The sequence below is a fragment of the Aquila chrysaetos genome, chromosome 15 (genome assembly GCF_900496995.4).
Source record: "Aquila chrysaetos chrysaetos chromosome 15, bAquChr1.4, whole genome shotgun sequence".
NCBI classification, from domain to species: domain Eukaryota; kingdom Metazoa; phylum Chordata; class Aves; order Accipitriformes; family Accipitridae; genus Aquila; species Aquila chrysaetos.
This window is the reverse complement of record NC_044018.1, coordinates 3,708,630-3,735,355: the sequence shown is the minus strand read 5'-3', so window position 1 is coordinate 3,735,355 and position 26,726 is coordinate 3,708,630. Positions and strand designations below refer to the sequence as shown.

Genomic DNA, 26,726 nt, shown 5'->3' with positions numbered 1-26,726 from the left:
ACACCCATGCAATGAGCCCATCCTCACAGAGTCCCTCCAAGCCCTGCAGGACTGTTTCTACGTGAAACCCCTGGGGCTTCCCACCAGCTGGGTTCTCAAATAATCCAAATGCCATCAAAAAAGCCAGGACTCTGCAGTCAGGATGTCGACTCAGTCTGGTCCTGTCCACAATCTCAATTGCCACGGCAACAAGCAACCACAAAGAGGACAGCAAAGGAAGCTGAGCTCACCCCACTTCCTCTCCCACCGATTAGCAGTGGGCAGGAAGGCATGAGGGATTCAGATCTGGGTTATAAAGTGGAGCAGGGAAGCAGAAAAAGTGGGATAGTGTCACCCGGGTACCCTGCTGTGTGTAACTTAGTGTCCTACAACCATGCCCAGGATTCCCAGGAAGAATGAGAGCATGTCTCAGAAGGTGAGTATACAGTTACTTCGACACCCATCGCGTGTATCTAGCCTGTGAAACTCATGCTCAGCCACTGATCTGTGCAAACACAACTTGTCTGCTCCTTCCCAGGAATATGGCATCTACTGCTGTGTGTGTACCCATAAATATGTATTCATACTTTAGGATCCCCTTGCCCAGACTAGTCTTGTCTTAGGGAAAGAGGACTTTCTGTCTCCTCTGTTTATGTATTTCTTTCCTGGAATGGTGGGAATTATACTTACCCATCCATACTTCCCCAAACTGCCCACTGCCAAGTTTCTTCACGAGCTTCAGAGACTCCCGTGGGATCTCCCATTCGTCCTGTGCCCAGGGTCTCTGGGGAACCAGGGTTATGCAGGGAGCTGTGAGTCGCTGGCACAGGCCATCCCCTTTCTCTGTATGAGGATGAAGCACAGGACAGTTCAATGGGATGGCAGAGCTAACCTCCTCCTCCATCTACACATGCCGGGAAAAAGTCAACCCATGGGAAACCTCCACAACCACACAAATGTTTCAGCCACAGAGATCAAGGCACCCAGAATGGACTCAATGAAAGAAAAAAGCTCAAAGGGAGCCATAGAGGAGAAAATTCTCCTGCCCAGCTAGTCCAAAGCCTGCTTCCCAAGCATCCCTCCGGCATATCCCTTCAGCATTCATCTCTTTCCTTTCCTGATGGGAGACACTCCCTGGTTATAGGGCTGTGGGCAGAGCTCACCCTCGCAATGCCCCAGGATGAAAAACAGGACATGGATGCCCAAGTTCTGTTTGTAGGAGCACACCCGGCTCACGAGAGTGGATGGAGTGGTGGTGGTGGCTAGTAAACCTGTCCTTCCTCTGTCCACACGCCCACCTTCTGCTAGGAGACAAACCCATTCGGGAAGGCAAACAACTTACGGCTGTAATGATGGATTAGCTCTGGCAGGCTGGAGAAAGTCATCCTGGGGGAGATGTAATACCCCCCGCCGTCTAAGGAGCGGATCCTGTAGTGTTTGATGATGTCCCCATGAGCAGAGTTGCTGTCTCTCACGGACAAGGAAATAGGCACCTGGAGAATGAGCAGAAGAAGGAACCGTGAGGACAAGCAGCACCCCACTCAGGGACCAGCTACCTCCTCTTTCCTCGGCTGCCTACAGCTGCAGACACCTCTCCCAGCCCTTGCTGATGCCTTCTCAGGGCAAGTCCCACCAGGCTGCAAAGCTACAAACTTCCCTCTCTCCAAAGCAAGTGGAGAGGATAAAGGTTCATCAGAGCTCAACTGGGCCTGTCGAGGCTTTGTTGAGTAAGACCTGCCTGTGTCATGGCCAACAGCCCCAAGGAAGCAATATGGCAATCAATAACACATCTCCAGCCAGAGCAATCAGACGCTCCTTGGGTCACGATGGTCTTGCTACAGCTCCATAACTCCCATCTGAGCTCTGTCTACCCCATCATCTCATCTGGATGAAACAAGTGACTGCAGTCTCACCAGTCTGTAGAAACACAGGACTGAAAAGGAGCTCAACCACCCTGCCAGCACAACCAGAATTTCCATTAGTGGGATAGATAAGGTCAAGAGATACCTATCCCTTCTCAGCATTATCCAAGGTCCCCGTGTCCCTGTTATTCCCTATAACCCTTGTGCCAAGGTCAGTGGTTCAGCTGGGAGGTACAGAAGGAGGGATAGAAGGGGGATTCAGGAGAATTGCCTTGTTCAGCCACAAACTTGTGACTGTGGCTAAACCATATCTAGAGATTCACATCTAGATTCACGTGCCTTTTGACCTCAAGGGTGTTACTCAATGATCTACCACTCCAACCTGCTATTCTCTCCTTATAAGGAGTTTATAATCTAAACCATAGGGTTGTTTTTTTGAGCAAAAACCCATCACTAGATGTTGCTACAGAGCAGCAACTTCCAGCCTATGTCAGTGTAGATTTCAATACAGCTTAGAAATGTTTTTTTTCCCTTTGTCTGGATCATATTTCCGGAGTAAGTTGTTACAAGCCTGCTGGGCTGTTAAAAGTCTAATACGTCACCCGGGTTGATAGGCTGCCTTTTTTAATGTTTGAAAAGGCAAGGCTAAATGTGTTTAAAAGTATGTATCTGTCATGCAGGATCATAAGCAGAAGTGGGGCCTTCCGCAGTGACTCTGAAACCCTAATTCTGCATGCGAGGGGAAAGTTTACTAACATAACGCTCACCGGCTGGTGTTTCTCCATCGCAGCACCAGCAGTTCCCTACACTGTGGCTGGAAACCATTTGCGTTTTTAAAAAGTAACAGAAGAAAACCACCTCTGTGGATATTTGCTCTGTTGCAGTGATTATAAATCTTTACAAGCAGAATTTGGGAGAGTCTAAAATTTTTCTGAGTGCTAGCAGTAGTTTTAGGGGGGAGTCCCTTTCTGCAGAGACTAGACTATGAGATACAGTGGCATAATGTTCATAGAAGACCTGCTGGTTTAAATGCAGAGCCAGCAAACCTCAAGATTGGAAGGACACAGTGTGAACATGGTGGGCTCCTTCTCAACAGACAATGCTCTTCTGATACCCTTTCCTTCACCATGAGTGTCAGGCAGAAGACAGACTGAGAAGCCCTTTTGGCTGTTGCAATCCTGCAGCTGAACATCTAGGAAACAGCCCTGAAGCATCTTGAATGGGGCAACAAAAAACTTAAGGGAAAGGAAAGGAATGGCTCATTTTTGCCGTCCATGTCTCAGTGACCAAAGGCCACCACACAGCTAAGGGTGACTTTCCCAAGGAGTGATCTTTGGTTTGTGGTGGGTGCAGAGAGGTGTTGCTAGGGCTTGTGTCCACGGTGCTCAGCACAAGTCCTGCTAGAGTTGATCAGCCACATTTACACTCCCTAGCACTTGGCCCCAGACCTCCTCTGGCCCCTCTGTGGTACCTATGTGGCCCTAAGTTGTGAATAATAATGATAATAATGATAATGATAATGATAATGATAATATTGTTGTTGTTGTTGTTGAGGATGATGATGTTGTTTTAATTTCAAAGTGGTGGAAATAATGTACAGGCCAGGCTGCAGCCCATCAGGGTTGGGCTCATACAGCACAAGTCCAGGAGGGTGCTTTGCACGCCTGGAACATGGCTTAGGGTACGTGTGGGATTTTTACAACGCAAGGCCTGCTAAAGGAAAGAGCCAAACGTGATGTGAACCCAGCTGTACTGACGACAGACAGTGTTGCAGAAGGGAGCGCAGGAATTAACGACTACCATGTGTGCAAGCGGGTTCCTGGGGGCCGAAAGTCAGCAGAGAGGAGGAGACCTGACCTGTTTGTTAGTGTGGTTGCACCCAAAATGCCTGCTCTCCTGCAGGACCTCCTCTCCAGACCCCGCTGACCCTTTAAACCCCCCTGCATCTTTCAAACCCGTGATGCTCAGCATGCAGTGGCGACAGGGGCTCCGGGCAACCTCCAGGCCAATCTATCAGCTGCCTGCTACCCTTCTTAATACTTATGCTGCCATTAGAGCTAATGATGGTATTTCACCCCAAGTCAGATTTTAGTTTGCTGGAGTGAGTGTTGTAGAGCTTTCCCTGTCATCCGCCGTGGCTGGTTACTCTTCCCTTGGGAGCTGCAGCGTAAAGGCAAAGCACTAGGGCTGAAAAGCTTCAATTCTCTCTTCTCTCAGTGACAGCAGCAAATGAAAAATGTTAAGTGGAGCCAGACAGATGGCAGGACTCCTAATCTCCCCCAGTGATAGCCAGGATGGCTGAAAGGAGTTCTTGCTCCTCAGCCACAAGGGACATTCACCTGTCCTACAGTCCTGCATCACATCCCGGCAGAGCTGGGCTGACACACAAAGGTCCACACCTGCACTTGACACCAGTTCAGGCCAATGTGAGCACAACCAAATCTTGCCCTGGGCAGCTCGGGGTGTCAGACCCTCCTGTTCTGTGTCTGGGATCCCCAAACCATCCTACAAGGGCTCTCAGGTCCTTTCTGTTCGAAGGGTGGCAAGTTTTGTATGGGAAAGAGCAACAGAAGACATAAAGGGTGGGATTCAACTTCACATCATACTTGGGGCTGTTTCAGTCACCTAAACATGGGTGTCTGGTACCACTTGAGATGCTCTGGGACATCTACATGGGCTTGGCAGGTATGGTGCAAAACCATACCTTCTGGTGGAGCACCTGGGGGTGAGTTTAGGCCATCCAGGTTTTGGCAACCGAATCAAGCCCCATTGGCTGCAGTGGGAGCTCAGGCAACTGCCACGTGTGATATCTACATTTTGGTGCCTGCATCTCAGGCTGAGTCCCATCACATGTGGCATCTCCTGTTCCTACAGGTCTCATCAGGCTCTTAACTCCTTCCCGATGGGAAACCCGGGAGCTCAGCTGGATAAGGCGGCTGAGCTCTGCGAGGTCCCTCCTGCCGGGAGCACAGACGCAGCAGTCTTGCTGCGAGCCAGGAGTTCGTGACTCGGCACAGCTGTGCGACTGAGTTCCTGCAGGTTTCAGAATGATTATTACTTCGGGGAAGATTTGTTTATTTCCAGCAGCCTCAGCAAGGCTAGCTCTCCGCCGATGATTGTACTGCTGGACTGCTTCCCACACTGTCTTGACAAGGACCCGTCTTCCTGGGATGTTGAATCTGCCTTTCACGGCCTTTCCACAATGTTGGCTGAAAGCGAAGCCCCCAGGTTTGCAGAGTTTCTGTGTCTTTAACCATGAGTGAGATGAGACTCTGCTTAGGATGAGCTGTGAATCGGTGCTGCTCTTAGGCGGGGTGTAGAATGTGTCCCACTGTGGCTGAGACAACCCAAAATGAGATAACCACCCTCCGGTGCATGCAGCTACGGGGGCTACTATCCTTAGCTTGACTCATTGCTTGGCCCTAAAGGTCAAATGTTGCTGGTGATGTACAAAGTGAATGAAAATACATGACATGGAGGAGGAAAACAGGAAGAACCTGTGGGGTTCGAAGGGCAGGATTAATTCCATGACATTGCTCTGGACATCTCATGATGGTTCACAGGGTCCTTTAAATTAGCAAATTCAGCTTGGCGGCACATTTGGAGATGCGGGGATTTCTCTTTTCCCTTTCTCTTTAGAGAGGAGGAAGCTGTGGTTAAGACAGATCAAATGATGTCACCATGGCCATTCAGGTAGTCTAAGGATATTCAGGTAGAAGCTGATCGCTTAGGATGATTCAGACGATGAGGTGCTTGAAGGAATAGCAGCCATATTTTAAGACAGAAAACTAAATATCAGAAAAGGCACAGGTGAGACTCACATTTCAGCGCAGAAGCTGATCTCTCACCATTTGGGACTAAATGGGACTTTCATGGAGTGGAACACGCCACATCTGCTAATGCAGAATATCACACGCCTCCAGCTAAGTTTGCTTCTAGACAGCAGAGACAGAGCATTAAAGATTTGGTCTAGCCTGGTTATTTCTACTTGAATCTCAGGACTCCGCCACCTCTGTCCAAGCCCTGTGTGACCTAGACCCACCCACCCTCCAGAGAATTGCAGGGAATTGTTTCACCCTGTGTTTGCAGCTCATGGCTAGCAGAAGTAAGGGACAATTGTAGGGAAAGGTCTGATCCCATCCATGTGTGCCATCTGGAGATGCCACAAAGACTAGGATCATGCGTGGACAGAGGGCCTCACTCCTTCCCAGTCCTTCAGGTACAACGCACGAGTGTCTGCACAGCACGTGTGTTGCTCCTGACCCTTCCTGGGTGCAATGCACAGTCATGCCAGCTACCGAAATATCCCACCAAAAAAAAGGAGAGAGTGGGAAGGGGATAAATGGAAGAGCAACATGTAGTGACTAGTCCAAGCCTGATCATCTCAAAGGTGCCACAAAGGTAGCAGGGAAACCAATATACAAGCAGAACAAGAGACTTGTAAAGCGAAATGCTTAGAAATAAGTCTCTGCAATGTTTCCTGACCTGAATGTTCCCTAAAAATTCTGAAAACTGCAAAACCTCATGGAAAGCAGCCCTCCTACTTGGCATCAGCTCAGCAGGGGCATGTGGAGGTGAGCCCAGGCACGGGGCAGGGGGGAAAGTCAAAGTAGGGTGCTATAATGCTGACACAGCACCCCTGCCTGATGGCTGAGGGAGAGTGCTACAGGAAGATGAGCATCTTGTTGCCCCACTTAGCATACTAGATATCACACCAGTTCAAGTCCGGTGCTCCAGTTTTACTCTATTTGTCAAATCCTGCTGGTGGAGGTGGCTGAAATGGTCAGGTCTGCAACTCAGCCAGGGCTCAGTCTGAGTACTCACTACATCTGTGAGTAAACTACACCATGCCAGAACCTGCTTCCTCGTCCTGGGGTCACATCCACACCACGAAACTCTCTCAGCTTCCGAAACCGGGTGACTGCACTCAAATTAACTATTGGGAATGGCGCCTGCTTGATGCCAGGGTAAAACCTGTGCAGAGACTGTGTGGATGACCCAGCTGCCACATCCAGGCTCTGGCACTATTTAATTTGCTGGTAATGATGTAGCCACAGAGGAAGGGACAGATGCTGCCTTGGAGACCTCCCATGTGAATGGGGGAAAACAGAGACAAGAAAGGGAGAAGAAGCTACAGTAGGCAAGAATTAGTTGTAAAATGGAGGATCAGTCTATCTGTTCCCACTCTTACTGTTTGGCCAGGGCCTTGTAGAAGCATTTGGGAAGCAAGTCAAGGAAAAGAAGGTCCCATGGATGGATGTTCCAAGTCTCTAGTGATCTATTAGGAAGACACAAACCACCTTTTCCCATGTGGCAAGGAAAGACTCCTACATCCATTTCACAGGAAAGAAACCAAAGCACAGCAAGACTAAAGTACTTTCCTGAACTACTGTAAGGAGCTGATTCAGAGCAGAACCATGGGACCACTGTAAGCATAATTTCCTCCATGCCGTAAACACACCTGCTGATCCAGAGGATGCAAGGAGAGAAAAGTAGTAAAGAAACAACATGACATTCCCATGGGACAATCTAAGCTAACTTCCAGACTGTCAAATTAACAGCACAAAACAAAGAAGTTGCAATTACATGGTTAAGTATTATAGTTAATAACTATAATACTGCCTGAGAGAAGTGACCACAATGCTGTGCCCTTTCCATCCTCATTGGATCATGTCTTCAAAAGCCAGACATGTTCATAGGGAAGGAAAATGGATGCAGTCAACCTTTCCTGCTCATCAATCTCCTTCCAGAAGTCCTGGTTTGCATCAATTCCCCCTGCTACAGACTATCAGGAAAAACATGTTTCCTCTGGGAAAATGTTCCACCAAAAGATTTTTTCCAAAATTCTGCGAGTTTCTGCTGTGAGCAGGAGATATGTTTCTTCAAGAGTGAGTAGAAATGTCTCCATTTGTCAACAAAGTAACATTTCCCCAGGGAGAAAAGGAAAAGAAAACCCCTACACGTTGTTTTGGAAAGACTTTTCTGCTTATCTGTGTTCCTGCATCTCTGCCACGAACTATAGTGACAAGAGTCACCCTTACCACAGCCTGAACTACACATACGAGTAGCACCATGAGCAAATCTTTGCCCTCCAAATTGCCAGCTCACTTCTACAGCCCTGCTGAGCCTAGCAAGCGCTATTTTGCCCAGCCAGGTCCAAGAAACACTGACACAGCTGAACTTTGCAGCTCAGGTCTGAAGGGTTTTCCAAGCCGTGGCAATAACGAGGAGTTACCCTTGTTCTGTGTATCTCACCTTTGCTGGTTTCACTCTCTCGGACAAGGAAAGAGCCGACTTTGTTACCAGAAGACAACAGCAGCCGTTCAGCATCTTTTCTGCTCAGAGTTTTAAAATACCACCTGGGAGACAGAAAAGGCAAAATCGTTGGTTGAAAAGGAAAAGCTCTAAAAAAATAAAATTCTTTCCAGTTAGTTCATTTTTTTTTTTACCATTACACTCTGAAACCGAGGGTTATTTTTATCAGCAAATAGTTTTTTATCTGCTGGAAAGTGGCAGTAATAGACTGTTTTCAGTAGATTAACACCAGATTTCAGTCACTTTGGGCTTGTTTCACAGCTTAGCAATTCAGCCAGAGCGGAGAGTAGATGGTATGTGCAGTACTCCGTACACGAGAAGTGCAAGCTCAGCCAGAGCACAGCCTCTGAGGCACGCAGGGACCCATGGCTCACCTGGCAAGCGAGTGAGCCCTGAGCAGTACCCAGGCAGGCTGTGTATGAAGCAGATACGTGGGCTGGAGGCTGAGCGTAGAGTGCCCATAGCCGTTTAAATGTACCTTTCGGATACAAAGAGCATTTATGTCTCAACCATATTTCTGTGCGCTGTTAAATATTTGCTGGATTCAATGATGGTTGTGTCCCTCCAAGAGGAGATTGCAAGCAGGGCTGATCATTTATAGCTGAATGCCATAGAGGAGAATAAATCATGGAAACAATTTCTTCTGCTGCTTGTATTATAGGCATAATAAACCCTTTTGGCTCCAGTCTTTCTTACCATCTTCTTTGCAGGGAGCCAAACATGAAGACTGCAGCTGGGCTAATGAAATAAACAGCACCAGGCTGTGGGTCTGGGCACTGGCACTCAGTCGTCTGCCCTGTTAAATTGTTGGCGTGGTCCCTGGCACATCCGAGACCTGGATCAGTGCACCCTTCCCAAGTGATCCCCAGTCCCAGTTTGCACATGGACACTGTCTTGGAGGCTGAGGAAGTTTAACACTATGCGTGTGGGTGGACTGGCCCAGCGGGCCCAGAAGATGGTCCCTGGCACTGCTAATTTACCATAACCTTTATGTTCTTTCCCCCAAAATCCTTGTCTTCCACGGTGGGTGCAATCAATGGGACGGGAGTCTTTGCCCACTTTCCCTGTAGCAACCTCATCCTCCCTGCTCTGCACCCACACGCTGCTTAAAAATTCTGAACTTCTGGGCGGCATTGCTGGGGATGATGAAAAACCTCTTGCCATCCAGCCCAGCAGTGACATCTTCCTGCTGGCAAGTAAAGCTGTCCCCGTAGCTTGTCGAGAGACAGGGCACTGCATCAGCGTTCACCATTCATAAGCCTACACACTTACTTTTCCTCTTCCAAACTGTCTACTTGTGCAACGAAGTTACTGGGGATGTAGCCTTTCCTCCCGCTGCTGAGGGATTTTGCCAGCCACCAGTCACCCTCGCTGCAAAGCAAGCAGAAGAGAAAGCGTGAGTGCTCAGAGGAGGTTTCACGACAAACTAAAGCTGCAGGTACGGCATGGTTTCTGGGGTTTTTTGAGCACTGCAAATAGATCAGCACTCCTTAATCAACTCTACAGGTCCCTCTCAATTTCCTAGTACCACCACCAGGCTGCAGGCTGTTGGTCTTTCAGGGACTTCTGCAGGTGACAATCTCTTTCCGTGAATGCAGAGGAAGCGCAGAGTGACCACAGACCAAAACCTCTGCTTCGCGCCCCAAGTGAGAGGACAGAAATCGGGGTCACCGTGGGTTTATTTTGCCCTTTGCATAGGGACATTGGAGCTCCTCCTTTCTGCTCCTTCCTTTGTCTGCCAGACACTGCTTTGCTCTCCCACCACTGACTCAGCCACCCAGGCATGACCAAAAGCCATCCCCACCCAGGCAGTCTCCCCTGCGCCATGGGTCCCAGCCCATGGCATCTGGGGGAGGAAAGTCACCTCTGGAGGCCACCTCATAGAGAGGTCAAGGGTGGAGCAGACTTATAAGGCCAAATGACATGGGGACCCAAGGCCACCTCTGCCCTGTTACGGACTTTTCTCTCGTGAGTTTGAGAAGAAGGTGAAATGAAACCACGCACCTCTCTGGCTCAATTCTGTCCTTTCCTCTGACTACGCCCAACCCACATCCTTTGCAAAAGCATGATCAGCACAAAATAGGAAACAGGCGCTAGGTTATTGTTGTTATTTATGCTACTCCTGCGCCCACGCACATCGGCAGTGAAGAAGGTCCCAGTAGTAGCCAGGGAGGGACACTACCCAACCCCAAAGTACCTGTAACCCATGGAAGTGTCACCTTCCCCACCTTGCAGAGAGAAGAGGGGTCCACTCTGGACCACACTCTGGAGCAAAGCTAAGACACAGGCTCAGCTCTGGTGAGCTGCAAATTGGTGTCTGACTCCAAGGTCCCCCCTTTCCCAGCCTCACCATGCTCATCTTTGACCCTCCCTCTGGCTGCAGGTCACTTACTTGGAGAGAACTTGGAGTTTCTCCCCCTTGACCAGCTGCAGATCGCGGTCACTTGCGGCAGGAAAATCGTACAGTGCAATCACAACCAAGTTATCTGAAAGAAGAAGAAGCACCATTGAATCCAGCTGGTTCCCTGATGGGGGAGTGATGCACACCTGGGTGTACGGTGGGGCATTTCACCCCGTCCCCCCCTGCAGACAGGGGCTGTCACCCCCTCATCCCTCAAAACCCAAATTTTCCACCAACCCAGTTTTCCTGCCAACCATGACCTCTGCTCAGGGACTAACACTGATTCACCAAAGTGTTTCCTGTGTATGTGTTTTTAAAACACTCCAGGCCCCCCATCTACAAAACCCAGCGTGTCAACCAGAAAAAAGGGTTTGTGTGGAACAAAAAGGGTCATAAATAACCTGCCAGTGTTTGGCCTGAGTCTTACACAGCGGTAAATGAAAATTGCTGTAGCAACATTTCCCAGGGTGGGATTTGACTCAAAAAGATGAGGCTTTCTTGATTGAAAAAGGTATAAAGTTGTCTCAGTTTCCGTTATTTGAGCCCGTTGCTAGGATTTAACTCTCCCTCCAGATGCTCTCGACTCAGCTTGTATCTTGTCATCCCTTTTACACACTATTCCTTGCAGACGTGCCACCACGTTTAAGTCACGCTGCTGCTTTCAGCCCAGCACCTCTATAGTGCCTCGCAGCTCCGCTGAGCTGCAGTTCCCACAGGGGTGGTGAATGCTCCAGGATCCCCTTCCCTCTCCCTGGCCCTGACGCATCTTAGATGCTCCAGACCACAAAACCGGTGCTCTCTGTCTCCCATTTCACTTGTAACCCACCTGGGCAGAGGGAGCAAGTCTGCATCTCCATTCCCTTCCCTACCACATTGCTTTTACTCCAGCCATGTTGGTCGAGCCTAAATTTTGGCACGGCAAAATGAACTTTCACTCTCCGGTGCATGCGAGCCGTGCTGTGCGTGGCAAAGCTGCTGCCTGGTAGGTGTGCTGCGAGGCTGCTAACCCACCCCGGGGCAGATCTCTGTGGGCTGGAGCTGAATCGCTACCTCTGCATGCCTGGGTTGTACCAGTGCTGCTCTCGGAGAGGTTGTGCAACCGTTCACATGTGCTCTGCAGGCTCGCAACTACTGAAGCAGAAATGAACAGCTATTTTGGGGCAGATCAAACTTTATAAAGAGGATCAGCACATGCACATGAACACAAAAATCAAACTAAAACACAATAATGAGGAAGAAAAAAGAAAAAGAAAAGGAAAAGGAAAAAAAAGAAAAAGAAAAAAAAAAGAAAAAAAAAAAGAAAAAAAAAGAAAAGAAAAAAAAAAAAAAAAAAAGAAAAAGAAAAAGAAAAAGAAAAAGAAAGTAGAACATTTGCTGCAGAAAGGTTTTAGCTTGTACACATCCTAATTAATGCACCGAGAGCGATGGACGGTCTATTATTAGCATTTTTCAAAACAGACTGTCAAGCCGCAGTCTTTGTGTGACCTTTTCAAATAATGCCACCAGCAAGAGAGCCAGACTGGCCCTTTGTCATCACAAGATAACATGTCTCTGGGGCAACTTGGGGTTTGTGTCTGTGCAAGGCCTGGCTGCTGCTCTGCTGGCGATTTATTGGAGAGGAGGGAGGAGAAGGGGTCAGCATGGGAAGAAATGTAGCTTTGTAAACCGAAGCCCTGAGCAGTTCTCTTCAGGCTTGTGAGGAGGAACTTAAAGATCCATGAGAGGTTTCAGCAGAGCCTCACTCTCTTTTACATAGGGGGGAAAGGATGATCAGTCACAAGGGAGAATGCTTTGAAGTCTTAAAATAGTTTGCACAGTTGGGGGCTTTCCCTTGAGGGATCTCAAAGTGTTTGGCATTAGCAATGCACCCAAACTCTTGTTGTCTCCTCGAGAAAGTTGTTATCACCCAGATTATCTGACATGAAAGGTTTCTGGGCACATGCCTTCTGCAAGATGTCCGCAATGAATGTGCTCATCCACATGCACAGTCCTGCTCCCCTTGAAAATAACATAATGCAGTAGTCACACTTTTGCTTTAAAAATACAAGCTAATGTGTAAACATCTTCAAGCACAGAGTGGCTGTGTATTCCAGAAAATAAAATGAAAAATGTAGTTTTGATCTTGAAGCAACTGACATAAGTACAAATAAACAAAACCTAAAACAAAAAGGAGAGAGGGAGAAAGAAAAGGAGCAAATATAGCAAGGACAAAAAGGTTTTATATGCTGAAAAAATATTACAAACGCCTCTTATCCCCTTCTCAAAATACGTGTTGAGAAACACTGCACACTTAAGCGAGCCAGAAGAAAAGCTCTCTCTGCTCAAGCCAGCCAGACTTGCCGTCTCATGATGAAAGTGACTCTTCCTGTCTCTGAGTCTGTCAACCCACTGAGAAACAGCGTCGATAATACTTTCTTGGCCTATTTGATCAAGTTAGGTCATGAGTGACTCTACAGCAGAGAAGCCGTCGGGGCTGCTAGGAGTGACTGCTTTACAGATAATGCTAGCAGCCCGGAGACTTTGATTGTGAGCCAAATACATCTTGGCTCAGAGCTGCTGTCAGGAAAGTTAGATACCAGCTCGGTTTGCATAGGCTGAGTGCCAGTTTGATGGCTTAATAGAAATGATTCAACCAGTCTTCCCACCGCCGCTCCATCATGAATGGAAGGTCTTTGCAACCATCTCACGGCTGTGGAGCCAGGCCAAGATGGTGCCAGGGTCCCCCAGAGGACCATCAATTGGTTTAGAGCCATGCTAGGGTGGTCGTGGGGTAAATGACAACTCACAACACATGTGTTGGCTGGCTGGGTGCACTGAGCTATGAGTTACTGCTGCTGAAAATGGGTCCAGCTTTCCGTTTCAGCGCAGCACGGGCTGGTTCACGAAGGTAAACATGTGCTAGAAAAGGATGCCTCCAAAACACACAGCTGCTGGTGGCACACTGGCCTCACTGCTGCTATCACCAAGAGGAACACCGTTAGATCCTGCTGGTGGAGATGCAGGATACATCTGTAGATGCAGATGACCATCTCGCAGGTGGTCAGCAAGCCCAGGTGTGATGACAGCATGGGAGATGTCTCCTGGGACATCTGGGCTTGCACTGCAAGAGTGCTTTCTGTCAAACACCTTTCTGCCATGTGTTTTGACATGGTGAATGTTTTTGCAGATAATTTCTGCTTTCCTCATAAAATCATATCAGATCTAAACTCATAACATTTTTATTAGGAAATCTGAACATTTTGGGCAATTCCCTCTCACCTTCCTTCCCCCTCTTGCTTTTGATTGGCAATGCCCATTTTTGATGAGAAGTTTTAATCTGTCATTGAAAAGTCAGCTTTTTCAGTAGAAACAAACCCTTCTTTTCCCAATTAAGCTCAAAATCACGTTTCTGACAGCATTCCGTTCAAACTCAAATACATATTAAAGGAAAAGCAATAAAAACGACTAAGAGCTTCGATGCTAATCTTGAGATGCCTCAAAAGACTTCAATTTCCAGAGCACACTAAGGTCCCACCCCCTGAAAATAAGCCCTATTCATATTATGGTTAAACAAAAGCAAAAGAAGAGGTGGAAGCAGTTGCAGTTCCTCAATCAGAAGAACCGACCTTGCAGCGAGACCAATTCTTTGTGCAGTCGTAGGTTATTATAATGCCTGAAGACAAGCACCCAAAATGACCAGCTCTCTCTATCAGTAGTACTTAAATCCAGCTGTGAGCAGCTGGCAGGGCAAGGGCAGGGGTTATTCTACCTTTCTGTTATGTCTTATCTATCCAATGCAAGAGAATAGCAGCAGCTATAGTAATGGAACTGTTGTGTTTGGGGACCACCATCGTGGACCAGGACTTTGCTGTGCTGGAGGCTTTACAGGTGCAGAATTAAAGGTAAATTTTGATTCCAGAGAGATCTAGAACTGACCTTAAAGACATCTTGAGTGCTTAGGGAGCCATGTTAAAATGAATGAGAGACTCACACGATGGAAGAACCCACCCCAAATGAAAACTGGATTGACAATGCTGCCAACACTGCAGTTGAATCCAGTTATGCACTCCTTGCCTGCCTTAGTGTTACTTCCATTAAGATAAATAATGACAGGAGGAATTAGGTTTTTGTTAACAATAAATAAATAAATACTTTCTGAGACAGTGGTGTGAAAGCTTGAAACTGTGAAACAAGTTGCACAACACTGAGATCAGAAAAAAAAAATCAAAATGCAAGGAATGCAAAAAAATGCAAAAAAAAAATCCAAAGGAAAAGAAGTCTTGATTTTATATTACATGCCACGCTTCCATAGTCAATAATTTTGCCTGACTGAATTTGAAGTGCTCCCACAGGATGCAATTCAGCACTTTGACTTTTTTATATGATCAAATTGCCTGGATTTTGTGCTTTCTTGAGAATATCTCAGATATCTCAAATATCTTGTATGGTTCCTATCAGTCCATTTTACCACACAGGACAGAGTCAGACATAGCATCATTTCTGGAAACTCAGGCACTGGTAGAGAAAAATAAGAAGTTCCCCAGACTGTCAGTGTGAATATTCCTCCAAAACTGGAAATGAACCTAACAAACCAAAATAGTTTTGAGAGCTGAAAATGGCTAACATGGTACTTAATGAATTTTTTAGCCTCTTTCCACTTCTGCCTTCTGGCATGAAGCAGAAGTAAAAGCCGCCTCCCTGAAGATAACTTCTGTTGTGCTTCTTACCAGAGTGAGAAGGTTGATAAAAACTCCATGAAAAACTGCCAATGTCTGCTCAGTTGTGGAGGTAGGAGAGCATGGCCACTTGGAAATGTGCCATGAAAGCAATTTTGCAAAATAAAGCATGGTTTCTGGAAAAATAGTACTTCCACAGAAATACACCCCGATTCACATGGTTGAAGAGCTACACCTCCCACAAATTGGGTCTCCATAACAAATGTCAGTTTTGAAGAACATTTTGATGTCGCAGGATTCCCTCTGTTTGCCGCATGGCAGAAACCCTCCATCATCACCCATAAGACTGCAAGACCTAGGTCTGCCATTCAACCCATCCTATTTATTTGTCATTCCACTTTTTTCGTTCCTCATGCCCTGTCTCCCCTAATCCTACACTTTCACCCACGTGAGGAACTTCTGTGTGTTGCTAACTGCTTTCTTCCAAGCTGCCTCTATTTTTTGCCCCCTTCTAATGCTCTCTGTCTCTCTCTCTGTTCTTAATCTGCAAAACTTCTTTGGCAGAAATATGTACAAGTTGCAGTCGGAGGCTGGGCAGAGGTAGCAGAGGGCTTCCTGCTAAAACGCAATCACCTACCAAACACCATCTGTGACCCGCAGGTAGTTGCAGAGGTGGATGAAGCCAACAGTCTCCAAGCAGGGGCTCTGTGTTTCCTTATTTTATACTCTTTTCTTTCTTCTCATTCTCTTTGTAATGTCTCTGGGCTCTCGGATGCCTGCTATTTCCTCTGAAATTTTCAGCTAACTGGATAGAGTATACACAAGTTGTCACGCTGCAGACAGGGCAGCAGACAGAGAAATCTCATGCAGTTGATGTCTGAGATCTCACTTTGCTCAACCAATGAAGAAGGACTGCTTTTCCCTCTTAATTTCTTTCATGAGCAGGGGAAACTGGCAGCTACGAACAGTTAGTGACGTAAACCGAATCTTCCAGAACACACTGATAAACTCCCTGCCTGGCAATGCTAAAGACGCAGAAACCGCACACCTGTGACGTGACGGCTTGTTCTCAAGACCTGCTGTTGGGGGACCACCACCTTGCAAAACCTCATGGGAAGACAAAGAAAACAGCAAATGAGCTAAGAATCTTACCTTGTACAGAGGCTTGGTTTAGATGAGAGATGTTGATAAATTGTCTGCCCTTTGATAGAAATAGAAAGAAAAAATAAGACATTTATTATTTTGCTATGTTTGCAGAAAGACCTGCCCTCGGCTTCATAGATGAGTGGGAGTCTGATCCGGAGCCCACTGTAGTCAGTCAACAGCCCCTGCATCTGGCTCCATATGTGTCGTGATGGCTTTAGCACATTTTGCCGTGATGTGTTCATAGCTGTCTTAACTGTCAGCTTGAATAATCCTTGGCTCCCCTCTGAATAAAAGCATAAATCTGCTACCCACATTTAAACCCTGGTCTATCTAACTCTTGTTCTCTGATGCCAGATTTCAGATCAATGGGGGATGAGACATGAATGGTCCCATTGAGAAATTACAATTGCAATATTATTTGAAGCAGAAAACTGAGGATACTCTTTGCCATAATTGTTCCAAGGCTCATGGAATACCCTTTGCTCAGGGATACGTTAAAAAAATGGAGGCAGTAACTATATTAGCAAATTAAACAGCAGCAAGGTACTGCAACACATCTAGGCACACTTTTAAAACGTTGACATGGTCCCTAGTTTGGTTTGGCCCAGACCCTGAGAGTGGCCAATTGGCCATAGACCACTCCTAATGAGCAGCTGGGATGCAAACACCTTGTTCTGTGGGCTGAGAGTTTAATATTGCAGAAATGGCCCGGTGGGCTCTGTTGGCCTCTACCCAACTTCAGACACCAGTCCTGTGATCAGTCCAAGGTACAGTACCTAGTGACTCTAGTGGGTGTTTGACCACTGCCAGTTATTTTTATACACGCTCAAAAGGAGTGAACTACAGACGCTGAATTAAAAACATCTAGCGTTTTCTGTCTGTGCCACCCTTTGACTCCTACTTAGCAGCACTGTGGGGTGGGAGAGCTGCTCACCCACTGCTCTTTCTAATTTAAGTGAAAGAAATGCGGACTTCTGTCATGGTTTAACCCCATCCAACTGGGGAGCTGGAGAGAAGGAAATTTAGGAAAAGAACATCTTCTTGGTCAATCTGACATCTGCTATCATGAAAAACAGACTTCATAACCATGGGAGAACTCAGAAATGAAACTAAAGGAGTGAAAAACATCTCCACCTGTCATCAAAAGCAATGATAGGCAATTCCTCCCCTCTCTCAGAGCTCAAGACCCGAGATGGTTTTTTACATGACAGTTTCACCTAGAGTTTCTCTTGTGCTGGCTGCTGGATGCAGTGCTGACAAGGGCAAGAAAAGAGAAAACAACTTCATGTCCTCTCTACAGCAACAGATAGATAGATAAAAGTGATTTCCAAAGTTTAAGCAAGGCGTTTGTCATTTGAGGTGTCCTAAATCCTGACCCAGTGTCTTACTGATCCATGTCCATGCAAGCAGAGGCCGTATAAATTCAAAGGGAGCAGCAGATGCTCAGCATTCCTGCTTCTCAGCCCACCCCAACACAGATTAGCCGTAGACCCTCTTTAGTGAACCCGTTGTCCTCCCTGATGGCAAAGTTTCCATTGCGGTTTGCAGCTTTGAATCTTAGTCTGAATCTGACCCATCTTTTTGGTGTTTGCAAGTCAGCAACACCAGCTCGGGTTGCAGACTGCTGAGGGCAGCAGCCTGTCTAAAAGATATGGGGATCAGCTCGGAGGACTTGTGTCCAAGCCATGCAGGGCACAGAGCGCAGTGGCCTCTGCACCTTCTCTCCCTGTCTCCTGCCCTGCTCTCCAGTCCAGCCCACGCAAATAATTGTGCCAGGCTCAACACAACATAGCCTTTCAGAGCACCACTATCCCTAGCCCACTCCGACAATTCACAGCCATAACATATCCCCAGAGAGAAAACGGCATCCTTTTTGACAGAGAAAAAACACAGAGCCAGGAAGCGTTGATGGAACAGTTCACCCCGTATTAAGAAGCTCATGGGGGGAAGCCAGGCATAAACATTTGTTTTCTGCCCTTTGAACAACATTTCCCAATTGGTGACCAAATTTTAGGAAATAGAAGTACTCAAGTTCCTGCTGGCACACACAAGTATTGCCTGCATCACTCCAGACACTAACTGAGCTGTGGAGGATCCCGACAGGACGCAAACGTGCAGGCTTACCTTGGGTGGGGCGGGAGGAGTTTTACTCTTGGTTTTTGGGTTGCTTCCAGAAGTGTGTTTCTCATTGGATGTCAGCTGATTTTTGCTCCCGAGCAACCCCATCCTAGAAGGAAGACCAGAAATTACTTTTTAATGAGACTGCTCCTGGGGAAAGGGGCAGGCATTGAGGGATAAAACAATCTTCTCATTCATGAAGGACAAGTTGGAGAAGATGAGAATACAGGGCAATGGGACAATGGAGAGAAGAGTCTCAAATCATCCCGTCTACAGTCCTCCTACTACCCTGGACCTTGTGAACCCCATAGTTTCTGTTCCCACACAACTCTGGTGTTTCACACTTTGTAGATGAGGCTCAGACAGACACTATAAGTCACCAGACAAAAAAATGGGCACAAATGACTGCTTTGGAGTCTCTCCAATGCAGAGATCCCAGCTGGCATTAAGCAGACTTGCTCCAGAGCCAGGTGATGCCACATTCATGCACTGCTGGAGGGTCAAAGAGGAGGTGCCAGAGATCCTGGGGAATATCCCTGTGCTGAGCTGTTCAGGGGTACCAGGGCTTCAAGAGGGTCACATAGTCCCCGGACCAAGAACGAGACGTACTCATACCACACAGCGCTTTCTGTAGGTCACGTCCCTCCCACGCAGCAAAAGCAGTACACAGATGTGGTAGCTATCTGCATGGTACCAGTCCCACCGTTCCTCGTGCTTAAGCAGGACGGACACATGCTCAGCTTGTCCACGAAGGCATGGGACTTCATGCAACGCTTTGGAGGACTGCAAGAAGCTTAGGGAGTCAACTATGGTGTAGCTTGCATCCATCCTGCCTGTAAAGTGTGAGCCTAGGGCTTGACTCAGTTGTCCATGTGCAATGCCCTAGTAGCTTTTGATGTGTCCTGGGTTCTTACAAGGTGTGGGTCTCCCATACATTGTGGATTATGTTTCCCAACCCCATGTGTGTGTCTCAGACCTCCTGGACACCTCAAGGATCACTAGATGCAAATGAATCAAATCCTTTCCATGGACTTTCCTCTGGTCCACACTAGAGTTTCCACACTTGTGCTGGAGGGCTTGTTTAACTTGAAGCTCAGAAATATAATTTCAGCTCTGGTCAATAATTCTAGCATAATACTGGGTCTGGGTAGCCAAGATAGCCAGACCATAGCAAACTCAGCCTGCTCAGCCCCCTGAAAAAGTAGGGAGCGGTTGAAGGCAGCATTACAGAAGTGCTGTTGCCACAAATATCTAAGGTATCTACACCACCCAGTGCCAAAGTCTGCCCCAGCCCCTTTGCTTTGAAAAAAAGGCATTGAAAGGTGTGGGCTACATGTCCAAACACGAAACAACCCTGTCATGGTTTAAGCAGGACAAACCCAAAGCCCAAATACTTGTAGCTGAGCAAAGACACGTTGGCTCCTATTCTTGCCAAACTACCTCAAGGTCTGCAATGAACGTGGAGGATCGGGGACTGGAGGTCCAGAGACCAATGTGGTTAGTCAGTCCCCCCAAATGTCAGTCTGGCACTGTGTCACGATAGTCAGACTCCAACATATGTGTTCAAAAAAGCTTCCAGAAAACCATACTCGCGAGAAAAAAAAATTCTAGCAAAAGCAACTTCTTTTGCTTTCTAGCATGTACCTAATATTCAAAAAACTGGGACTCTGAAATGAGGTTTCTAACAGAGCCATCCCAATACTTTAAGGTGTTATATTTTTTTTAAATATCTTCTCCCTTCTGCCTCATCTTTATTTTCACTGATAAAGTGAGCAAAACGGAAGGAATTAGTGAAATATTTCAGGATCACCAATACACATTTCCCGCCCCCAGTCAAAAGGTTTTCAGGATCCAAACTTCTCTGAGTTTTCTTTGACCCAAGTTTACAGATGGCCCATCCATCTGTACCCAGGTCTCAGCACTGCTCTGGGCACCGACAACACAGCTGGAGGAGAAGTTTTGCCTACTGAATCAGCTACAGCATTTCCTGCAGCAAGTTAATTTTAACTTGGCAGCCTCCCCTCAGGTTGTAACCAGGGTTTGCTTCACTTAGAAGATCCGGTTGTTATGCAATGGCACATAATTTACTAAGTGAGCTTTACCCACTCTTCAACTTGCAAATTAGATAACTGTGTGCCAGAACTTCTGATTCTGAATGGTGCTATTTGCCAGGACAGTAAGTGAGAGTAGCTGGAGTTCCCTTTTTGCCCAGAGAACTGGAAGGTATCGTTTTCAGTCAAGGCTGGATGATGACAAGTTTTAGGTACCACTCATTACCAACCATGAAAAACACAGAATCTACCTATGCATTGGACATCTATCTATGGTCCTTGTTACTACATCACTGGAGCATCTCATGGGCTTTGATAGGGTCTGCCCCTGAATGAGAGGTACAGACGTAGCAATTGCTGTCTTTTCAACAGAGTTAGGGGACGTGAAATATAGCATGAGTCAGCAAAATGCTTCAACCGCCAGTCATGTCACCGGGATGATCTTACGAGAGGATTGACAGGCTATCTCCAGGATGATGGATGCATGTTTTGAGGTTTCAAGTTGCCCTCAGTGATGGCACTGCACTGGTGGGGCAGAGTGGGAGAGGGCATGGAGGAACATCCACCTCAGCAAGTCCCATCAGGGGCTTGTGGCCATCCCAACTCCTCTGACAGGGTTTATGGGGAGCAGCGACCATGCTTTAACCTGTGCATCTCCCCACGATGCTCCAGTGTCCGTGGGGGCATTGCAACCCCCTCTGCACCACGCTGAGACTGGAAACACTTCTCTGCATGTTTGCACAAATTGAGCTTTCTCCCCGCACGCATGTGTCAGACACATCCGTGCAAAGCGGCACAGAGAAGTGAACAGCATGTCCCAGCACGGGTGGGAAATGGAACCGGTGAAAAGTCTCCCACAAAGGTCACTCGTTGCCGCCCACACACGCAAGATGTTAGCATTGCTCTAGATATTCACAGTCCCTATGAAATCCACCCTTGGCACTCTCCAGGTCGCCTCTGCAGCCTTTGGCAGCCAACGTGACCATCCTTCATGCCAGCAGGTGCTATACAAAATCCCAAAATAGCACCGCAGAAAAATGTTGTCAGATATGGAGAGCTGCTGGTGAGCTCACAGCCCACAGCTGGTGGAGTTTTCATTTTTTAAAAAGTTGGGTTTTGTTTTTTTGGGTTTTTTTTCAAAAAAAAAAAAGGTGGCTGAGTTGAATGTACATTGTTCCCCAGTGTTTCTGCTTCTGATTAATGTTTTTTTAAAATTAGCTTCACAAAAATATTTTGAGAAAAGTAACGGATAGTTCTCCCAGTCCTTTTATGTTGTTGTTTTGTTTTTTTCCCAGTAGAAGAGCACTGGGGAGAAAACAGTAACTCAGAAAAGCATGAAAATTTCCTTTTGTGAATTTCCAGTTTTTCACATCGAAAAATGTTTGTTTATTTTTAATAACTGAGAGCGGGGAGACTTGTTTCCTCAACTTTACTCAAGTTCAGAAAAAGAAGATTTATAAAACAAGTTCTTTTCAAAGCAACCAGAAACCTAAACTGAACAAAAAAAATTTTAAGACAACACAAAATTTTTCCATACGCTTGAAAAGTTTTAGCAAAAAATAGCCCAGCTTAGCTGCTGATAAGTTTTGAGTAAAAACTTATTTGACGCAGAAGTCTTCCTGTGAGAGTCAAGCAAGCCTTTGCTGAAGAAGTCAGGAGACACGAGGATGGTGAGCTCTGTGTAGCATCCAGCTCTGAACTTGTGTGGGACAGACGTGCAGGTCACAGGCAGACTGGATGCTTGCATAGGACGTCTGAAACATGCTGTGTGCCCCATGTCGTAGGACAACAGAAGGTAATTTTAGTAACCTTCACGGGGCAGTTGAGGCGATATTTTGGCTAGCGAGAGCTGGATGAAGGTACAGATGTTCCAGCACCAGTGGGCCAAGGGGAGGTCTTCTGAAGATCCCACATCAAGACCCTGCTTTAGCAATGTTTTGCTGACATTTGGATGACATCTTTATGGTGGAGAGGAAAGGATGTGACTAAATGTCCTATCGTTCCCCCATCTTCAAAGAGGACTGGAGAACATACCCTACAGGCGCAACCCATCAAGCTGAACCTGGAACTCCAGAGGGACCAAGGTCCAGTAGAGATGGACACAAGCCTTTGCTAACCACAGGGTTTGGAGACCTGCCTTGCACCAGTATTTGGCCTGGTTTGAGTGCTCGGGGTTGCTAAAGCAAACAGGACAGTGTCGAATTGGACCTGCTGGATGCACTTACTCCTTTTGTTGCAGCAGATCAGAAGGTAGAATGGAGGTACCTGGGCTAAGCCAGGCACTGCAAGCGTGGGCTTATTGCCCATCTCATCTTTACGGTAAGCAGCCCTGCACCATGGGCACACCATCTACTGCGGTTGCCTGGTTTCTGCTACCAGAGCAAGAGAGCTCAAAAGTTGTTTCTGATGTGAGTGCAGCAATGTCTTCTGCAACAGGGATGCGGATGACACAGACGAACAGCCTTGGGATTGCATGGGCGGGTGCGGGGAAAAAACCAAGACAGAATCTAGCAGAAAAGCAGAAGTCTCGGCTCATCATTTACCTCACCCCCATGAAACTGTGCCATGGAAAAATAGGTTAAGACCTAAGCAAGCCAACAGTGTTTCACTGTGAGGGCAGCTCCAAAAAGCCCCCAAGCCCAGTGAAATCACAAAATTACCACCCTTTCCATTCAGATTCTAAGGTGGGTCCAACAAGGTGTTTTTCATAGTTCACTAAGACTAGATATTTCCCCTCATTTTAAAACTTCAGAATGTCTTTTTTAAGAAAACACATTTTAAAAGGAAATTGCATTAAAACCCCTACAAAAAATACTTTGAAAATGCAGATATGTCCAATTATGAAGGGTTTTAAATGCTGAATTTCTCTTTGCAAGTCCTCCCCCTACCATAAAGAATTGATGAAATCAACTCACTTTGGATACAATAATTTAGTTATTCCAGATTTGCATTTTTGCATCAGTGAGGACAAAAAAAGTTCAGCAGAAAAAAAAAAAAAAATTCCACCAGTTCTAGGCACATCCCAGATGCATTAAATTCTCCAGAAGCTTTCCTTTCCCTCAATAAAATAGCTTTTCATTGCATTTCCCGACCTGACACCCTGAGATTGCTTTGCAAGACACAAAAGTAGAGAATTACTGAAGATCTTGGTGAGATCAGCTACTTGAATGAAGATTTGCTACTGAAGTGTTTACTACTATGACTGTTTTCTACTTTTGCTGGGTTTTGGTCAAGTTCTTTTTATCTTTTTTTTTTTTAATTATTAGTGGCTTTGTTGCTAGGAGGTGGTTAGAAGAGAGGTACAAAAAAGTATGCTGTGCTATAAAGAGCACTGACCATGTAGAAGGTCTTTCTCAGAGGCAGAAGGTGGAGGCTATGGCCACCGTCCTCTAGGACTTAGTAGCCAAAGTCTTGCTGAAGACCCCTCCCTGCAAGTGGGAGGGCAGCGAGACCTCCTGTGATGATACACACAGTGCTGGGTCTCCAGCTAACATCAGGGGGATTTTCTTAGCCAGAAACTGCTGCTCAGCAGGACCAGGCTGTGTAAGGAGGAATTACAGCAATGCAGAAAGTCCCCGTGAAGAGCTGGAGAGCCTGGAGCAAGAAGCATCATGGGTTTTGCTGGGGAGCGAAGCAGTTGTCTGGCTTGTGTGTTGCATCCTTGCTGGAGAACTGGGAATACCCTACTGGCAATGTTCAGATCCCATCCAGTCCTCGTCCTTGTTGGATAGATACACCAAGTTGTACTTGTGCTCGCATTGAGGCCTCTTTCAAACACTTTGACCCGTGTGAAAGGTTTTTGAGGGAGCATGAAGGGCAACCCCCAGGAGCAGCCAGGCTCTCCAGCTAACGCTGGTGAGGTGCTAATGTTGGTGGTGTGCTACTGCAGGTTCCAGTCTCGAGCACAGCCAGTGTGGCCAAACTGGTCTTGGCAATGTCTGTCCCTTGCCAGCCCAGGGCAGCCAGAGGACAAATCCAGGAGCTCTGTGCTCCTGCAATTTACCCCTCGGTGAGGGGAACACATTGCAGAAATGAGATTGGAGCCCGTTGGCTTATTTTGGGGTCTTTTGCTGCAATCCTAGCCAGCTTGCCATTTCTATTGCAACTTAAGTCTGCCCTGAATCTACAGGCTTGCTTAGGCCATGCTTTGCAGGTGGCCCAAGCAAAAGAACCAAGAAGAAAATCCGGCTGTTTCAGGCCTTTCTGGAGAGCTGGGACACCCCATGGGAGAAGGCTCTGTGTGAGGCTGGGGAGTGGGAGCACACAGATTTCCAGCACCCTGAGTTTAAGCAGATGTAAAAAGTTTTTTGACAAGGGGGAAAAAAAAAAAAAAAAAAGATAATAAAAGCTTCTTGCTCTCTCCAGAAGTAGAAAACTGCCACCTTTTGCCAGAATGGTCATTTGCTAATCAAAACATCTGTCTGGAGGAAAAATGGCTGCTTACATTGAGCATTGCGCCCTGCTGGAACCTGGCAGATGCTCGGCTGAGCTGCGGGCCAGGAAGCAGAGCCAGGATTTGAGGTCCCAGAGGGGGGAAAACCAGGAGGGCAGACTGCTTATCCCACCTCCCTTAAACATGCTTTCCTCATGAGCTCACCCCAGGCCTTGCAGCAGCCAGGTGGGACGTCTGCTGGGGATGGCTCTGCAGGACCTGAGGTCCTGCAGCACAGGGAGGTGGGAGGCACCGGCGGGGGGAAGGAGGAGGATGGGGCCAGGAGAAGCAGGCACATCTCCTTGGGTACCTGGAGCATCTCTGGGGTTCTTCAGGTGCGAGAGGTTTTCATCACAAAACTGCATTGCTCAATGGCAATTTCCGCAGTGGCTGGAATTTCAACCCAGATTTCAACTCAAATCTACCTGCTGCCCAATGCGGGTATGGGCCAGACTTGTGGGCTACATGTAAGTTGGAGCACAGCAGGGAGAAATCCTCTCTGCAGGCCACCCCTATCTGACATTTAAGTCTTATGGAATTGCGCACAGGCCACGCTTGCTTGGCCAGAACCCCTGATGCTCTGTTTCACAGCACTTTGAGGGCACATCACGGTGATCTGTAGGGATGTGGGGACATTCTGGCCCTCACAGCCCTGGGAACGTAAGGAGATGGATGGGGTGTTCCTCCACACCTCTATGTGTGGCCGCCCATATTTCTGCCCTGGAAAAGGCTCTTCCTGGAGGCCCTGCATCCCAGAGGCTGCCTTTTCCTAGCAAGAGGACAGCATTTTGTAGGACCCATTAGCAATGTCCCGAGGGGAGCAATGAAGCTGGTGGCAGGCTGGTGCTCAGGCACTCGATGCCGTCAGACGCCTCCTCCTCGGGTCGGGTCTCAGAGGGAACGATGCTCCCTCCCACCATCCTCAGATGAGGCAAAGGGCTGTAGGGAAAGATGTATATCTCCAATTCCCCACCTGAACACCTCCAGCCGCATGTCAGAAATAACTACTGGATGCCAGAGCACTTCCCCTACTCGTCACAGCTGTGTCCAGCTCCAGCCAGCCTCCCCGCACATATATCCTCTCTTCCCTGCCAGACCCTGGGGGGACAGGGAAGGATGGGAGTACCAGGTTGCGCACACCTGGCACTGATTTGTCCTCCTCTCCTTTTGCAGTAAACCAAGGGAACAGCATCCCTGCAAACCATCCCTCGGGGCTGGATCTTAGCAGCCGTTGGGTAGTGACCCCGTCATCTCTCTACCCCACGGATCTTGGGGAAGGGAAACAGGGCAAGGGGGGCATCACGTGAAGGAGGGATGGGAGAGAAGAAGAGGACAGAGAAAAACCTGCTGGGCTCCTCCCCACCCTCAGGGGAATGTGGATGGGGGTGGGAAGTTCCCTACTTGCCTGCTTCCTACGCAGCTGCTCCTGGAGACACGATCCGAGGACGGACGAACCACTGGTCCCACCCATGACAGATGCTCCATGGGGCTGAGGACCCTTGCAGAATTTCTCTGTTAGAGACCTCTGGCTCCCACCACGTCCATGAGACCGACCGCTTTGAATGTTACACCCCCAGATTACAGGAGCAGCCTGATTTTGCAAATGCTTTTAATGGGCTTTCTTTTTTTAATCAGGTCTTTGTGTCAGAACTGACTCTTTTCTCCCCCCCAAGGATTCCTTGCTCTATTTTGAATATAAAAATGATCATCCAGGAGGGGGTGGGAGCTGCACTTCCCAGACAACCTGGCCAATGAAAATAGCAGTGA

The 26,726-nt window shown here is 47.5% G+C and overlaps 1 protein-coding gene across 1 annotated transcript in view; it reads right to left on the bottom strand.

Annotated features, from left to right (window-relative positions):
• BLK (BLK proto-oncogene, Src family tyrosine kinase) overlaps positions 1-26,524 on the bottom strand; it is a 35,336-nt gene extending 8,812 nt beyond the window's left edge. Inside the window, exons 1-8 of the mRNA XM_030037946.1 lie at positions 26,365-26,524; positions 18,483-18,585; positions 16,365-16,413; positions 10,549-10,642; positions 9,429-9,527; positions 8,094-8,200; positions 1,322-1,468; positions 670-822 (exon numbers count right to left, since the gene is read on the bottom strand). Of these exons, the coding sequence (XP_029893806.1) occupies positions 670-822; positions 1,322-1,468; positions 8,094-8,200; positions 9,429-9,527; positions 10,549-10,642; positions 16,365-16,413; positions 18,483-18,585; positions 26,365-26,444 (832 nt within the window). The 5' untranslated portion in view covers positions 26,445-26,524. The remainder of the gene's footprint in view (positions 1-669; positions 823-1,321; positions 1,469-8,093; positions 8,201-9,428; positions 9,528-10,548; positions 10,643-16,364; positions 16,414-18,482; positions 18,586-26,364) is intronic.
• Positions 26,525-26,726: the final 202 nt, after the last annotated feature.